This window comes from Elgaria multicarinata, chromosome 3 (genome assembly GCF_023053635.1).
Source record: "Elgaria multicarinata webbii isolate HBS135686 ecotype San Diego chromosome 3, rElgMul1.1.pri, whole genome shotgun sequence".
NCBI lineage: Eukaryota > Metazoa > Chordata > Lepidosauria > Squamata > Anguidae > Elgaria > Elgaria multicarinata.
In genome coordinates, this window is record NC_086173.1 from 109,477,245 (window position 1) to 109,495,887 (window position 18,643).

At 43.5% G+C, this 18,643-nt stretch overlaps 1 protein-coding gene across 1 annotated transcript; it reads right to left on the bottom strand.

Annotated features, from left to right (window-relative positions):
- Positions 1 to 12,073: 12,073 nt before the first annotated feature.
- Positions 12,074 to 17,396, bottom strand: LOC134395181 (platelet glycoprotein IX-like). The gene is made up of 2 exons (XM_063121246.1): positions 17,105 to 17,396; positions 12,074 to 14,514 (listed from the first exon to the last, which is right to left on the bottom strand). Exon 2 carries the CDS (start codon positions 14,511 to 14,513, stop codon positions 13,866 to 13,868), a length of 648 nt encoding a protein of 215 aa, XP_062977316.1. The 5' UTR covers position 14,514; positions 17,105 to 17,396; the 3' UTR covers positions 12,074 to 13,865.
- Positions 17,397 to 18,643: the final 1,247 nt, after the last annotated feature.

The following is an 18,643-nucleotide window of genomic DNA, read 5'->3' on the forward strand; positions in this document are numbered from 1 at the left end:
CACTCCAGTCTGAAACCCTAGAGATGCACTGTCAGTCAGTGTAGACCAGGGTGGGGGCATGGGCAGGGGGGGAGGAATCACAAAAATGAAAGGAGCACCATTATCTGTGTTTGTGTGTGTGTGTGTGTGTGTGTGTGTGTGTGTGTGTGTGTGTGTGTGTGCATGTTACTCACTCTGCCCCCCTCTCACTGGCTCCTTCTCTCTCTGGCCGTTTCTACATACATAATCCGCATTGAGTTGTAAGGATCCCACCATGTGCATCTCTTTGATCACTGGCATTATTGGAAAAGTTCCATATGGAAAATGCTCATGGCTTATGCGGTTGCTTGGGTGAATGAACGAAGAGCCTTTTCTTTCGAAGTGCTGTTGGAGAAGGAGTTGGCAGAGAAAAGTACGAGAGGGTGCCAGTATGAAGCGATCGGCAGCTTGTTAGAAGCAGATGAGATGCCAACAACAACAAAAGTGTGAGTGTGCATATATATGGCCATGGCCTTTCAGTCAAGAGACACAGATGGTTGTTATATACTTAACCACTTTAATTAGTATGTTAATAATATCTAAAATAATATTTTTCTTGCATTATACATCATATACCAGCAAATTCTAAAATGTTGCAATAGAGAGTGCAGCTCTGTTAAAATGCTCTTCTGAACATGCATACAGGGGAGGGAAGTGCCATGATCAGAGAGCTTCGGCTATTGGGCGGTATAAAAATGTAATAAATAAATAAATAAATAAATACCGACTGGTCACTCACCTGCCCCATATGTGCATTTGATGTGAGGCAGGGGTGGGCAGACTTTTGGGGCCATGGGCACATTGCTCAATTTGAGAAACTGTCCTGGACACCACTACAAGATGGCTGTTTGGTCAATTTAAGAAACTGCCCTGGGCACCATCACAAAATGGTTGTTTGGTCAATTTGATAAATTGTCCTGGGCACCACCACAAAATGGCTGCCACCAGAGAAATGACAAAGGACAAGTAAGACTGAGTACAGGTCAGAGGTGGGTTCTGAGCCCCAACATACTAAACAACTCTTTTAACCCACAATTTTCTTCACCAACAGAAACATATTTCATTGGGATCTCAGCTGCTGGTAAGAAAATCTGCTGGTTTTTTGTTTTTGTTTTTTTTAAAAGAAAGTAGGAGGGATAAGGCACTTCAGCAGGCCCTGAGAAAGGGGTGTGTGTGTGTGTGTGTGTGTGTGTGTGTGTGTGAAATAAACATTCCCATGGGCACCATGATTTCTATCCCTGGTGTAAGTTCTGAAAGGGCCTATGAAATTCAAACTATATGCGCTTTGTGTGTACAATTGTAGACAGGGCCTATTCAACATCTGTGGTTTTGGGAACAGAGCCTATAGGCATGGATAGCTGGTACTTACCTAAGCACTTTTACTCCTTCTGCAGAACATTCATGAGGTTGTGGCGGGGCCAGCAGCTATTGCAAGAGGGCAAAATTTCACTTACCCAATATGCACATTGAGAAAAATGTTTGAACAAGATGGTAATGATCTGATAAGTAAAACAAAATCTTAAAAAATATTTATTATGTATGTTTATACATCACATTGGGCTGTTCAGATAACACACTAAGCCATGGTTAGGATGCTAACCTTTTTGCAGCAAATGGTTAGTGAGCATGTTTAAACTGTGGTTATGTAACCACCATGGTTAGGAATGGTTTACGTAATGTTCTAATTCATGGTTCACACAACACGCTAAGCCATAATGTTTAGCTCAAAATGCTTAACTACCGTATCTTAGCATGTCATCTGAACAGTGTACAACAATTAAAAATAATAAAACTTACAACAACAAAAAAGCAAGGGGTTGCTTTAAAGAAAAATATTTCAGATTCTTCAAGGCTGCCAAAGAGACAAGCAACTTCTTTATTTAATGCTAGCAATGCAAATGAAAACAGCAGGCAAAGTTCTAGCTTCATGTATTGTTTTCTCCTCTGAGAACACAGCCCTTTTGTGTATGTCTCCAGCCTGTGTATTACTGTCATTCTTTGGCAACTGTGACTTCCAGATTTGATCTGTTTGTCTAAGCAGGCTTTAATTTTGGGGTTGGTTAGATTTACAGAGATATAAGCGATCAATTAGTAGAAAACATCGCTAAAGTTAACGTCATTCTCCATATTCAACGAAAATCTTTCCTAGAGGGATCCAGTGAAAGGATTATGGCCTAATGCTCTCAGCACCTTGGCCACAGTCCAGCCTGGATTGAACCTGGGACCTTGTGAATGCAAGGCATGCACTATACCAATTGAGACCTTTTTTTCTCTGGTTGCATGTGGGGAGGGGTTATTGGACTAATTAATCCAGATTAATTAATCTGAAAAAACTCATTTTTCCTGGCTAGCATGTCTCAGAACTGGTCAACACTTGCTACCAAATTCTAGGGTTCTGTATGTGGTGTGTAGCAATGCCAATTTTCATATTGGCTTTAAAAACAAAATCCCCAAAGGAATTTTTCATAAATAATAGGGTGTGGGGATGATCCCTGCAACCTCTTCTATTGGCTAGAACTTTAGGTTTGAGTCATCCCATTCAGAAAAAAAATAGAAATGTTTTAGGGGGGAAGTAGCACATCAGAGATGTAGTAGTAGCAAGCAATAGTATTAATAGTATTTTATTTTCTCACTGCTGCCAAAATCTGTTGTGGATTTTGTGAATTTCTCTCGTCAGAGGACTTCATTGGCCACTAGGTGACAATGTTGATCTAGTTTAAGAGCCTTCTTTTGTTGACAGAACACGTACAAAAGTTTGGTCCCCATGTTTAATTGTCTGTTGTTGTTGTTTCTTGTCTGCAAAGAGGAATTCCAGCTGGCCTTTCCCTCCAGCTTTTCTAAGATATATTATTTCTTTCCAATAAATCAGCATTATGTACATTTACAATTGCTTAATGCTCACAGCCTTCAACTGATCATTGAATTTTGGGGAGCGTTTTGAAGGAATGAAGAATGGGGGAATGTAGAGTTGCAGTTGGAATGGAGAGGGAGAGGCCGTCCTCACAACTCTTCCCCGCTACAGACTAAGGCCGGGATAAAGCACTCTGAAAGTGGTATATAACAGACAGGAGCCACACCAAGTAGGATATAACACTATGAAAGCGGTATGGAAGCAGTATATGGTATGTGCCAATCGGCCCCAACATTTGTCAGTGCACTTCAACACCGCTATCAAGCAGTATTGTGGCTCCTACCTCTTATATACTTCTTTCATACTGCTTTCATAGTGCAATATCCTGCTTGGTGTAGATCTGGCCAGAGTGGCTCATTTTTCTGTGGACAGTAAAACAGATGAGAAGATCATCTCTCATCCCAGAATAAGCAGTGGGCTGCTTGTCCCGCTGGAAAGAACAGCAGAAGACTGGAGTGCAGGGAGGCAGCTGAAGTTTTCTGCCTTCTCCACCCTCCCTGTAATGAGCACTTTAGCTGGAACAACTGTGCTCAACTTCCATTCTTTGGTGGCGCTGAGCTTCCAGTGTGTTCTGACCTTCTCTTCAAGCTCAGGACTGGAAGCCAAACAACGGGCCAAAGAATGAAAGTTAGCTTCAGTACATCATATTTGCATCACCCACATATGGAAACTGCACTCATTTTGCAGCCATCTTGAGTCAGATCAATGGCTTATAGATGTTCCTATGTACATGCCTATGTATGCTTACCGGGGAGAAGGGGGAGTAAGTTCCATCGAACACAGTAGGTCTTGCTTCTGAGTAAATACAGATAGGATTGCACACTGGGGCTGCCTATATGCAGGGAAAGCCCTGCGGTGGCTGTGGATCTACGCTGTGTCAGTTAGGTGACGCAAGCACAGCTTTGCAGCCACTGCGGGGTTTCGCTGCGATGCTGTGATTTGAAAAAGTTGGGGCTTTATCTGGACTTTTTCAAATGGAGTGAGGTCAATGTGTGTCTTCTACCATCTGACGTCGCTCCGGGGCTAATCTGGATTCAATCACTGGTGCCTGGTGGAAGGTGACTAGCGATTGGTTGCCTTCCACTAGGAAGAGAGTGGGCGTGGCTCTGGTACCTGGATGGCCACCCAGAAACCCTACACTCCCTCCTCAGCATTGGGATTACGCCCCAAGAGAGGGAAAGTGCAAGGGCTTGAGAAGGAGAACTTGGCACCGTGAAGACAGCCCCACTGTAAGGGTGCAGACTTATGGGTCACACCCTCATTAGATGGAAGCCTCCAATCTTGATGGCTTTCAAGTAGCCAATGGCCTACCAGGCTATTGCCAGCAGGGTGGGAGAAAGACCAAGGTGATTTTCACCTCTCTGCTCTCCTCTTTACAATTTCCCCCCTCTAAACAGGCCTTGGAGCCCATCTAAAGGAGCTCTGAGGTTGTGGTGGAAGGGGAAGGTATTGGATTCTAGAGTTCCCCTTCTGAGGTCTTAGCAGTGTCTATGGTCTCAGGGGACGCACACCAAAGGATCTCTTGGTCCCTGGGATGCTCTCTCAGGACTATAGGATTGCTCTCTCTGGCTGCAATCTTGTATTCCTTACCTGAGAGTCCCATTTAACTCAATGAACATGCATAGGATTGCACTGTAAATTACATATCCTATTCCCTGGCTTGCATTAAAAGAAATGTTTCTATAAGTGCTCTAGGAGTTCCCAACTTTTTCTAGCTTCATTATAGGAATATTGACTCAGATTTGATTCATGAATAAAGGCTTCTGTGAAGACTTCTGTGAATTCACAACGATGTTGGTGAATTTCAGGTTCTGACGGGAAAGTGAATCTACCTTGTTTGCTGAATTGTGTTCAACACCTACACTTGTCAACTTGGAAAACTTACTGACAACCAAGTTATAATGATCCTCTGTTGGGACTGATCAAACATTAAGAGCCAGTATGGTGTAGTGGCTAAAGTGTTGGACTGGGAGTCAGGAGACCCGGCTTCTAGTCCTCACCTAGCCATGGAAAACTACTGGGTGACTTTGGGCCAGTCACAGACTCTCAGCCCAACCTACCTCACAGGGTTGTTGTTGTGAGGATAAATGGAGAGGAGGAGGAAGATTATGTACAACGCCTTGGGTTCCTTAGAGGGAAAAAGGTGGGATATAAATGCAATAATAAATAAATAAACAAATAAACAAATAAGGGACCCCTGTTTTCCAAACCATTAATTTCTCAAGTTCATTTCGAATTTACTGGTTTAAGTCTGCATTTTTGATATGGGAAAAACCAGGCACTTTGAATTGGCTTAAGCTCCTTGTTCTTCTCCTTCTCAAAAACAAAACAAACACAAAGCTGAGCTGAAGACAGAAAACATTCAAGGTTGTATTTTGAAATTTTGATAAAGCTTTGAGTAACTGAAAGTAAGACGTTTCAGAGGTGAGCATCCGATGTTAAATGCACAAACAAACTTGACTTATTAGACAATGTTAACTATACACATGTAACATATCTGTGAGCTAATTGCAATTATCTTCAGATTAAATTCAGTAATAACTGTGTGAGAAATAAATCATTCTGCATAAAACCTGTGGTATGCTCTCCCAAAGGCAATTTAGCTTCTCATAAAACTTTGTGCCGGTAACTTATCTTAGTGATTCCAGTAGCTACTGTAGGAGAAACAGAGAAAAGTGGGCTACATTGGAATAGACATATATGTGTGTTGATGGTTTTGTTTTGATAACTGGAATGTCAATTAAAGATGAAAATGACATTGGGATGAAATTCTTTTGCCTGAAGGCTAGGACATAAATCTTGGGTAAAATTCCTACTCACTTTTAACAGCAGGAGGAAGCCGCAGGCTCCAAATGGTTTTCATAATATGGTAACATCAGATGTAGTGCTGTAGCCATCTAGCATCACCATAATCTTGATTTCTTCAATAGCCTCAAGGTAAAAATCTGTTGTTTAATTAGGAATGTCCCTTGAGTTTTAGGATTAGAGTTTTCATTCCATAATGAAAATTCAGTAGCATATTTTTGATATATATCAACTTGGCTGGTTGGCCACTGTGTGAACAGAGTGCTGGACTAGATGGACCCTTGGCTTGATCCAGCATGGCACTTCATATGTTCTTATGTTCTTATGATTTTGAATGGGTGATTCCTATTTACATAATTGATAGGAACTCAGAAGTTATTGGTCCATCTAGTCAGTATTGTATACACTGACTGGCACAGGCTCTCTGGGGTTTTATACTGGAGTCTTTCCCAGCCTCACCTGGATATCTCAGAAGTTGTGAATCAGGGACCTTCTGCATGCAAAGCCTGTGTTCTACCACTGAGCTTCTCCCTATGAAAGAAGCTGCCCCTACCCACTGAACCACCAGGACCAATGGGGTAGAAGGTCTGGTTTCCACACTCTTCAGCTTTGGGGTTAATAGGAAGGCACGCTTCCCTACTGAGTCACTAGGCCCACTACTATCATGAAGAGTAGCTATTGATAGGAAAAAGCCCTCCTTGCAGAATGTCTTTGTAGTGGATCTTCAGAAGTTCATTCATTTTCAGATTGTTCGTGTCTTTATTTGGACAGTCAACCTATGGACAATTTGCATAGAGGATATATACGTTGGTGTTCCTTGCTAAAGAAGAGTATTAAAACATTTGTAAAATTGCTTAAAATAACATGAAAGTCTGAAAATAGGCAGACCTCTTAAAATACAGATCATCCGATTCTTCAGTTTTGTCATCCTCGTCTTGATTTTAATTCTACAGCAGTTGGTCATGGGACGTGTTAGGTCTCAGAAAGTATAGCAAACTTATTTCCCCCTAGATGAACTGGGATGCAGGGCATGTACAATATCTGCCTGTAGGCCATGGATACTGATGTGATACTGGCAGCTTTGTAGACTGTATTGATTTTCAAATTTGCAAAATGCAGAGACAATCAAGACTGATTTCTGGATGTGTTAATTGTCGTAGAGCATTGAAGGAGGTACTGTTTGGATGGCAAATACTGCTGAGGTTTGTTCTACAGCACAACCAGTCGCATCCCAAGACCTTACTGTGCCCCCCAAAGACCCTGAACTCTGCCACTAGATCCCCTCCCCGCGCTATACGCTCTGCTTCCTCCCTCAGAGATTCTGATTGCTCTTTCCCCCTCCACTGCTAGCAGCAAGGAAAGAGCCATCGGCATCAGGACCACTGGGTCACATGTGTGTATATATATGTGTGTGTACACATGCATATATGCGTGCAACCTCCAAGCTAGCTTCACATGCAGACCTCAGGGCCAAAGCAGTTCTAAACCTCTGCTCCAGAAAAAAATTTCTGGAGCATGTTTTACAACTCTTGTCCGTGACCCACGCTCCATCTCGATCCATGCTAACATCATCACATTTCGCTTAGCCAAGTAAGGGGCCCTTTGATGATGTGTGCCAGCACAATTTGGAAAGGCAAGTGGCGGGTTGTATGTATGTGGAGGTGGGGGTGGGAACAGATTGCCTTCCCTTCGGCGTTTGGGCTGCAACTCCTCCATGTTGCCAACTGAATTATCTGACAGTTCACTGATGCACACCCAGCACTTGAAAGCTGTCTCTTCCATTGCTCTGATAACAGGAGCCCGGGGGCGGCTGCTCAAGCGTAAACACATGCTGTGGTTTCCTCCCCCACCACACACTTTTTGATGGTGGTTCTGTATTTGTAGGGTGTCCTGCCACCATCATCCTTGTTCCCTTTATTGCCATTTGGCCGAAGTCTTGTTTGTTTGCGAAATTTATTAGATTGATAGCTGGTCAGAAGTCTTTAAACAGAAGGGAGAGCCGTACATAAATTTTAACTGAGCATCAATTGGAAATAGATTTTGATCATTGCTACTCAAGGCTGTATTTGATTGACTAGACTCTTTCCACCCAAATAAAAAAAAATGCCCTCCCATTTATTCGTTTTTTTTCAACATTAGTTGTCCGATATAGTGTAATTAATGTACATGCAATGTTTAGTACAGAGGATCCACTTGAGAAAATGCTTTTGATTTTCCTGCTAATTGCAGCAGGCAACGATCTCTGTGGGAAAGAAAGGAAGAAAGAACATTGTGGCCAGATCTACACCAAGCAGGATATAGCACTATGAAAGCGGTATATAAATGGCAGGAGCCACACTACTGCTTTATAGTGGTATTGAAGTGCACTGACAACTGTTGACACATTCCATATACCACTTTCATGCCACTTTCATAGTGCTATATTCTGCTTGGTGTAGATCTGCCCAAAATGTGGCATATCCTTCTTCTTCCTCCTCCTCCACCCACTACCACCACCACCTCTTTTGCTGCTGCTCCAAGTCTTTGTGTATTTGGTTCTGCCTTTCGGTGCAACTTGCAAAGACAATTTTGTCACTATGTGCCTCATTGTTTATGTAAAATCTCCAGAACCCACACCTAGGCCATTGCTAGACGAGGCATTAGCACGGTGTGAGGCCCGGTCTCCCTCCTGTGCATCCAGATGACGCACAGGGGATTCCGGGGTCAGGCTGGGCTAAGACCTTGCTTGAACCGGGATAAGCGGATTCACTTATGGCCCGGCTTTTCCGCAGCCCCGGCCTGAGGCCGGGGCTGCGGAAGGTCTAGCAGGGTCCGTGGCTTTTCCCGGCTGCTCGCTTACTCGCGAGTAGCCGGGAGAAGCCATGGACTGGGCACAGCGCTCATAGGAGCACTGTGCCCATCAGGCCAGGGGGGGGGAATCACGGACAGGGGGGCCACGGAGGGGGCATCGGACATGATGAGCGGGCATGGCGGACAGGGGACGGACATGGCGGACGGGGGACGGGCATGACAAGCGGGCAGGGACAGGCATGATGAGCAGGCAGGGACGGGCATGACGAGCGGGCATGGCGGACAGGGGGGAAGAAGGATGGAGACAGGCCTGGCGGACGGGGGAGGATGGGTGAGCGAGCGAGCGGGCAGGGGGGGCATCAGACATTGTGTGGGGGGAAATCAGGGGCAGGGGGAGCGGGGGACCCTTTATTTTTTAAAAAAATTAAACTACCTTTTCTGGTGGTGCGCTCCTGCGCACATAGCCCTTTAAGGGGCGAAAACCCGGAGCACGCGATGGGGCTTTCCTTTGCCCCATTGCGTGTTTACGTCTGGAAAAGGGTGACGGCGGCGCTAGCTGTAGGGTATAAATCCCTCCTCCCAGATGGATTTTCTGGTAGGTCTAGCAAGGCCCCTAGTTTCAATAATGAGGCCCACCACTGAACATATTTTTTCTCATATGTAGTGTATTGTATTCTTTCTTGATGTTTTTTCTCTTCTACCCACGGACTTCTTGCAACTCAAGTAAACATTAAAATGCATAGCTTTTCTAGTCTCTGCCACTCCTGCTCCTGCGTCTTCTCCCTCCCCCCCTTTTAAAGTATTCTGGCCCTTCCTGGGAGAATACCACATTCAAAAAAATGCATGTTTTCATTCCTGCTCATTCCAGTGACACTGCAAAAGAGCTATCTTTTAAATAACTGTCCAAAGTGCTCAGATTTAGGAAGGGGTGTTCTTAGAAATGAAAGGGCAGTCTGAATAACTGGATCATCTTGTCACAGTTTGACTCCATTAATACTCCCTGAACCATTATATCTGACAGAGAACTCTTAACCTAACCAGATGGTGACATGTAATGCACAAGACATGGCAATTTTTAGAAAACAATTTCCCCTCCTCCGAGTTTAAATAACATAACTCTAGTGCTGGCTGCTAAAACTTTAACCATACAGATTCTTCCTCAATGGATGGAATGCCTGCAATATGATGGTGAATGGGAATATATGAAGTATCTCCTGCTCTGATCTATTAGAAATGTTACTATTATACATATTGCAAGTTCAGGATGCTAGAAGCCTCTCATTGGCCAATTCTGTAGATTTCTTACTGAAATCAGTAATGATTAAAATCTAATTCTATATATTCATGCTGCTTTAAGCAAGGTCAGCATCATTGGGCACATGTCAAGGGCCCATAAATCAGCAGCAGACATTTTCCCCAGCTGCAAATTCTAAAGATTACTTTATTCTAAAAACAGCAAGGCTGCAATCTTAAATTCTGTGGTGACTTAAATCTGAGCATGCATGAGAAATAAATAATAATAATAATAATAATAATAATAATAATAATAATAAGATGTAAGTGCCCCTCTGCTGCAGAATATTTCCAGATGGGTCAATCTGATCTCTTTAATGTCTAAACCAGTATGGATATGTATAGAAATAGCGGTTTTAAATAATTATTGATTGGAGTGAGAAATCTACACATTTAGCATATTGGAGCCTTCTAGCATGCTGAAGTAATTACATGTGTAATAAAATCAAGAGATGCTTCATCCTGTATATACTGATAATGAGTTCCTCTCTCTGGGTACGGGTTCATTATGAGGCAAGATGGTCCCATCCATGCACAAGAGGCAGGTGTTAACCATCTTGAGGGTTTGCAGAAGTATATATATAAAACAATCCTTAGGGAAACAAAAAACCCAAAGGAGGAAAACAGACCCAAACAGGCCAATGGGCAAGGGATATTATTGGAAAAAGGGTAGGGGGAGAGATGGAATGAACTATGCTGAAAGAGGCCTAGAACCCTGAACTGCACCAGTCAACACTGCAGTATTTTCCAGCAGCTGGTACCTTCCCCCATCCCTTCCCCCATCTGCTGACCAAGAGGGGATCTACACTAGTATATGAAACGTTGTTTTTACAGTCATTGAACGTTTTGTTTTTGAACGATTTAAAACGTAGCGGTTTTTAAAACGTTTACTTACGTTCTCTCTTTCCGTGGGAATGCATTCTTTTTGGCCTCACTAAGAAAATAAATCCATTTGTTCTATTTCCCCGTCTGCCGGCGAGGAGGTCTGCGGGTGGCGGTGGCGGCAGGAAGGACGTCTCTTTGTCGGCTCTTCAAAAGGCAAGTTACACGCTCGCTTTCACGCCGCACTGGGGTCGCTTAGAAGCGATCTCAGAATGACGTGCGGATTCCCCCCAGATCTCCCCCAATGATTTTTATTTATTTTATTTATTATTGCATTTATATCCCACCTCTTTTTCCTACAAGGAACCCAAGGCAGCGTACAGAATCCTCCTCCTCTCCACTTTATCCTCACAATAACAACCCTGTGAGGTGGGTTGGGCTGAGAGTCTGTGACTGGCCCAAAGGCACCCAGTGGCTTTCCATGGCCAAGTGGGGACTAGAACCCGGATCTCCCGGCTCCCAGTCCGACACTTTAGCCACTACACCACCCTGGCACCCTGGAAATGATGCATGTGAAGGCCATGTTTGGTCACTTTTCAAATGAATTCTACTCAAATATCTGGTTCCTCATTAAAAAAAAAATCCATTCCATGCCTTTCTTATCTGATAAACGATTAGTTTCCTGTGAGCCTCTTGCTTTTGAACAGCTTATTTCTGTTTCGAAATGCTGTCTACACAAGCAGCTTTGTAAGAGTAAGGACTATTTAAGGAACAATAATCTGGGGACAGATAACTTTTGAGGCACACAGAGAAATCTACTTTTAGCAAATTGAATCAATGAAGAATAATAAAAAAGGAAACTCCAGCAAAAAAGGATTAAAATTGTTCTGCCTTTTAAAGCATCAAAGAAATGTCTTAATGGTTAAGACTAAACCTGCAGTAATCCCATTAGAAAAGATGCCTTGAAATACAAAACATTCCCAGAATTGTCCTGTGACAGTCCAGGCAGAAAGTCCAGGCAGATTTTTTTTTTTAATCACTTGACACCTCAAAGGACAACAAAGTAGGGGCAAGGTGAGCTTCCCTGGGAAGAGAGGTCTAAGGATGGGCATTTTCAGCTGTTGCACCCCTTCTTTGGTTGCCACCCGCCTCACCTATGACAGCGGGAGCTTTGGGAGGAGACCACTCAAAGATTATTACAGTGTACAAGCAGGTCGATATGGAAGTCTACGTGGCCCAAGACATGTAGACTTCTATAGGTAACCACCAGTATTTTGAACTGGGTTCAGAATTGGGCCAGTAACAGTAGAGCTCTTTCAACACCGGTAAAATGTATTCCCAGCTTAGTGGTCTAGCTGCTGTAGTTTGGACCATCTTTACGGGCAACTCCACCTATAATTCATTGCAGTAGACAGATGGCTCCAAGCATTACCATTTAGAAGGCATTCAATCTTTATTTCCTTAACAGATTTTCTGGGGTAGGACAAAAGAGAGAAGGCGGATAGAAACACAAGATGGCTATGAGTGGAAGACGACGATGTCTGGAACTCCTGTGAAATTCTGAATGAGGCAGGTCAATGGCACTCTGAAAGGCCCATCTGGAAGCATCCTAAATGGGAAGTTCTCCGAGCATCAATTACTGCAGCATGAAAACACTGCAACCACTCAATCAGGGCTGGCCTTCCTGTGTGACAGGGGCAGGATCTACACTACTGCTTTATAATGGTTTATAATGGTTTTGACAACTGTTCAGGCCCAGGACACATTCCATATCCCGTTTTCAAAACACTTTCAAAGTGTTATATCCTGCTCTGGCCTGGATAAATCCCCCGTTTGAGGCAGCAGGGCAGGGGGGCAGAGAATTGCATGCATGTTTCTCCCTGCCACGAGGGCCCACCACCACGGCCTTGCTGCAGTGAGGTAGCTCTGCCATGGGTGCTTTGGAGAGCCCTGCCAGCCCCACTCTCCTGCTATGGCAAATGTTGCACCAGGACAGTGTCCAGTAGGGCTCTTCAGAGCAGTTCACTCCTCAGAGCAAGCCGGAGGGTGGGAAGGCTCTCAGAAGTTCTAATGTGGGTGATCTCCTGGGACAGCTTTCCCACAATGGCTGGTTCTGAGGAAGAATCATTTGGGCCTGGCCAGCTTTCTGGAGAGTCATGCTTTTTATGGCTGACAAGGCTGCCTGCCTGCCTATCCTCTGCCCATTGCACCCTCAATGGCTAACTGCGGGACCTATTCAACTTTTAGGCTCTGGCTGACTAGGATTGTTTATGGGGTTTTTTAACAAGGTCATCCTGACCACAAGCAGGAAACAACCCTGATTAGTTGGAGTCAACAAGTTCAATGCACTGATCCATTATCCTTGTGCTACAGTTACATGTTTGATTTCCTAGTTGAGTTGCAACCCAGATTGCAGTAGGTGCATGAAAGCACCATGTGAAGGTTTGAAGCCTACACAAGCTTGGGTTTAGTTTAAGCTTGAAGGCCCAAAAATCTCCTGATGGGAGGGGGCATTCCTTGAGTTTCATTTCCCCCCTAAAAGAGTTAAGTTTCATTTCCCCAGTTTTAGGTTACCTAATCATTTGGTTTCAGTTCTGGGGGAGGGTATAAAAAGGGGTGGAGTTAACTTTTCAGGAGGAGAGAGAGGAAGAACTACAGAGAGAGACTCTGAGGAAGAACAGCCAGGAGAAGGCTGGAAGGGACTCTAGGCCAAAGCCTACAGGTGAAAGAGCAGGTAGGCTAGAGGAAACTGCGTTTTATTTCTTTTATGCCTTTTAAAGTCTTACAGCTCTATTTGAGTAAATGCCTTAAGTTTATCTGTCTTTGCTTTATGTCATATTTGTTGTTAAAGCCTGGTGTTCATCAGTGTCATTTACACCATGCCTAAGGCCAAAACCCCACGTTACTAAGAGGGGAAGGTAAAAATATATTGGATGAGAAAAAGGGCTCTTAAAGAGATAAGATATCTTTAAGGAGCTGATCAAGGGGTCCAGGTAAAGGAGGAACCTTGACACACCATAAATCAGAAATATCAAGATTTAAATCAGGGAGCTACAGTCTTTTAGACTTGACCCTAAAGTTGCATATTATGGTTTTTGTTCAGTGAGCATATTTTTGATGTGTTCCTGTCCTTTAAGATGAAAAGTCAACAACAGCCATTCTTTTCCGTTTACCACTTGACTTTTAATGATAAACAGAAATAACTTGTTTGCCCTTGTTTGGCGGTCTAGTCCGCAGTAGGTGCGCCCAATGACAAGTTGTTCGATGCTCTCCCCATTCTTTTCAGCTGGTAAGTAGATGAAGGTAATCTGTCTGGGCTATTTGTGCTGTTGTCACAGATCTTCACTTCAAATTTCATCCTTTGGGTAATCAAGGCACAGCAAATCACAAGGACAACAATGACCAAAATGAATAGGAACACATCATTGAACAAGAAATCTGAGCAAAGTCTTTGAGGTGTGGAACAAGAAGGAAGTTCACTCCTTTTTAGCTGAGATACAGATTTTTTGTGAAGTGAAGAAGGAGTGAAACAGTTAACATCCCTAGCAAGCATGTTTCCCACTTGGTCTTCCAACCAGTTTTTCAAGTACAGAATTCCACAGTCACAATGCCACGGATTGCTGGATAAATTGATGATGTTCAGCATTTGAAGGTTATCAAATGCTCCTGCAGGTATTGTTTTTAGCTTGTTGCCCTGGAGGTACAGCTCTTGTGTAGAACTGGGTACAAGTGGAAGTGTCACCATCTCTCTGAAGCTACAGTCCACTCTTAGTGGTTCGTGATCTGGTGGAGAGCATGTACAATGGTGGGGGCAGGAGTTCGCAGAGATGGCTTCAAGGAACAGAAGCATAAGTAATCCTCGACATGTAACCATTCTGAAAATTGAAAGTGTGGCATCAGTGCAAAGAACATGCATTATTTTACAGTATTCGGTAAAACAAACCTTCTCAAAGATTGTAATTTAAATGGATAATCCCCTTTAGCCTAATTCTATAGCAGATCCGTTGTTCCCTTTTCCCTTAAAGAAAGGTTCCAGTTGTGGCTGCCTATGATATTATAGATTCTCTACACTTCCATGTAGGAAGCAGCATGAAACTTACATATAAATAATCTCATGTAGTGATCATATGTGTATGCGCATCACTGCATACTATTGCCATATACGATAATGTACACTAGGCTGTACACTCTTCCTACATAGACACACCTTCCATGTAGGGAATGTATAACTCTTAGGCTCAGATTTCTGAATCTCAACTAAAATTTGATATCTGTGTTGAAGTGGACAGTCTCCAAATTAGTCTGAGCAGAACCAAGCCATTTTCCAAAGCATCAAATTGAACGTTGTGGTTGGTGTGCACCTCTATTAACAAATTGTAAACTACACGTATATCTGAATAATGAACTTTAAATTATGAAAGTTAATAAACAATGGCTAAACTTTAACAGTTAGTGGAAGAGCATATACATGTAGTTTAGTAATATAAACTTCAACAAATTGAAAACATTCGAATTATTTCTTTGAGACAATATCCCCAATCTTGGGCCATGTGCATGTATTTAGAAGCATTCATACTGTACAGCCATAAGCATCTCTCCAAGATCTCTGATCCAGAATCAGTCATAAGAACATAAGAAGAGCCATGTTGGATCAGACCAAGGGGCCATCTGGTCCAGGGGCCACTGGACCACACAGTGGCCCACCAGCTGTCGACCAGGGACCCACAAGCAGGAGATGAATGCAACAGCACCTTTCTGCCCATGTTCCCCAGCAACTGATGTACATAGGCTTATTGATACTGATACTAGAGGTAGCCTATAGCCATCAGGAATAGTAGCCTTTGACAGCCTTCTCCTCCAGGAATTTATCCAACCTCCCTTTGAAGCCATCCAGATTGGCAGCCATCACTACATCTTGTGAATTCCATAGTCCAAAATTAATTAGAGCAAGAACAAAACAATGCAAGAAGTTCTTTATTAGATCAGACCAAGCTCCACCTATTCAGCAATCAGCGGACTAGCTTCTAACCTCCATCAGCACCAGCCAGCATAGCCAATGGTCAGGGATGATGGGAGTTGTAGTCCAAGTAGCTCAGGGGCTGTAGCTCAGTGTCAGAACACCTGCTTTGTATGCAGAAGGTCCCAATGCCAATCTGCAGTAAAACTGGGAAAGATCCCTGCTTGAAACCCCGGAGAGCTGCTGCCAGTCAGAGTTTACAATACTGGGCTAGATGGACCAAGGCGCTGGCACAGTGGAAGGTTGCTTCCTATGTTTATACCACCACCTGGAGGGCCTCCGGTTCCCCACTCAAGACGTAGATTGTACACTGTTTTCCCAACCTAGGTTAACCTAGTCCTCATTCTTTTCTCTGACCATAGCAGACACAGATTGATCCTGCTTCTGGGGCAGGTGGATGTCAGAGCAGAGCTCAGCACCTTCCCTGCAATTCTGAGCCCCTCCCACCACTTGTGTGCTGTGTTTTATGCAGCAGCATTTTAATTTTTAGTGAATCCATTGCTTGTTAGATGTCACTTAAGAACACAAGGGATTAGCAGTGTGATGTGCCACCAAATGTTGTGGTGTGGTGTTCTGCTCTTCAGATCTCCAGCCCTTACATTCCCCCCTCACCCAGGTTTCCATTTCCCTGCCTCTCTCATAGGGCCAGCCCTTCCATTAGGCAGAGTGAGGCAGTTGCCTCAAGCAGCAGATGCTCAGTGGTGTAGAAGGAGCAGTGGTGGGAGCCCCCTGACCATTCCCTCCGTTAGAGGACAGAGCTGTGTGTTCAGTGCAGCCTGCCTTGTGCCCCCCTAAGCTAACCCCCCAGGCTCAAGTGAAGGGGAGCATACTCTCCCATCACCAGTCCAGCCAGCTTCAGTTGGTAGAACAATGGGATTACCACCTCGTCATTCCCCTCAGGCAGCAAAATGTCTTGGGCTGGCCCTGCGCACTCCAACAACTAGTCAGCGTTCAGTGGCTCCTGAGCATGCTCAGTCTTCATTGGTCCATTTTTGGATTCCTCCACGCTTAGGGCCGCCCCCCATTTATGTATATATATACTTTTGCAAATCTTGGAGTGCCCCCAAGCCTGCTCTTGTGTATGGGTGGTACTATTTTGGCTACACAAGCAATGGCACTCACAGCCTGCATATCAGTAAGAGAGAGAATGATTGTAGCAATTTTTGATTTGAATAATAATTTTGGATTATTCTCTACTATATTATATGGGGCACTCATTTTGTCGACGTTAATAATCGGATGCAAACCCTCTAAAAATACTGAAAAGCTCAACAATATATAATGGGAAATTTTGCTATGAGTGTCTTTACAAAAAAAAAACAACACTTTAAATGCTTTGGCTATTTGTTTTATTACCATAGATGCATTTTTCTGCAGTTCTTTTTTTTCTCTTTAAAAAATAAAGCATAGAGTTATAAACATCTTAGCCACCAAAAAATACCACTTACTTCAAGTCCAACACAAATGAGGAGACCAGTCTGTCCACAACTTTGCATTCTTTTATTTCCGTTTTAAATATTTATGTGGATTTTCGTCAGGATCCGCTGTGCATACTTTGGTGCACGAGAAGCTCGAGTTGGTTAGCAAACTACCCGGGGAGACTTCTCACAAACCACTTTGAAAAGTGTTTTCTGCACGTTCCATTTTAGATGGGTGACACAGTCATTTCTTGCTTCTCACGGGTTATGACCAGAAGAACTGTAATCAACAGCATACACTGCGCAGCTCCGCATGGGAAAGACGTGAAAGAAGTGGCCAGGCTAGATAAGCCGGTAATGCATTCTCCATCCCCCGTTTGAGCGTGTTAACTCCCTCTCTGGAAGGATTCCCCCAGATAAAGGCACACTGTTTTGCACCTGATAAGCAGCGTTCCACTTACTGGATATGCTGCTCTTCCTCACTGACTTCTATAAGTCTTGTAAGAATATATATTCCCAAGGCACCATATTCAGTCCTGCACCTTCACAAACAGCTTCAAAACACAGAAGCCTTCTCATGCTTCTTTTAAACATCTATTTTAATGTGTTTTTATTCTGTTTTTATTTTATCTTGCACACCGCTCTGAAATTTTGAATGGGAAGTGGTATATAAATATTGTAAATAAATAAATATGTTCCTGGGCCAGTCCTAATTATATCCAGATGAACTAGTGACTGTATAATGAAACATATGGAAAGGCAGAGAAAGAAAACCTCTGGGAAAAAAGCATATGTAGAGGAGCCAATCTTAATCCTGCAAAGAATCCGGAGGAAGGAGACTAATAGGTGTGGGATAAAAACTTCATGTAGAAATGCCCTAAATATGACCCTGGAACAATTTTAGTAGTGAAGACTAACTTAATTCCCGTTGATGTCAATGGTCTATTCTAAGTCTAGGTCCAATCCTTGGCGAGTAGTGACGTTAAGTGGAAAAATTTCTAGTGTCTTATTTTTTTGTGAAAATTTTTCCATTCCATAAATTCATGTCTCATTGTGAAATGGAACTAATAAGTAGGGATAGTGAAATTGAAGTTTCCCCCAACACTGTAGTGGAAGAGAGTTGAACTCTGTTGAAATAGATGAGCGGTTGTCAGCAGAGCATGCACAGGCCTTTGGGTTGCTAAAAGTAATTAATGCAGCCTTCCCCAACCTGGTGCCCTCCATGTGTGTTGGACTACAACTCCCAACATCCCCAGCCAGCAGTAGCAGCACCAGAAAAAACCAGGGGGGGGGGCACAGAAGGTGCAGAGCATATTTCTAGGTGGGCAGGCTGTATCCCACATGTTCAGATCTCTGAACGAAAAATAACAGTATATCTCACACTAAAACTGCCATCCCCTCAACTACAAGGGCTGTTCAGTCTGGTTTGGGGTCAGCAAGTTCCTGCCTCACCCATCAGTACTGTATGAACCAAGATCCCATGATTTCCACCACCCCACAGGGTTTCAGTTAGGAAATGTGGGATTTCATTGGGGAGAAAAACCAGTCATCGCAGATACAGTGGCCTTC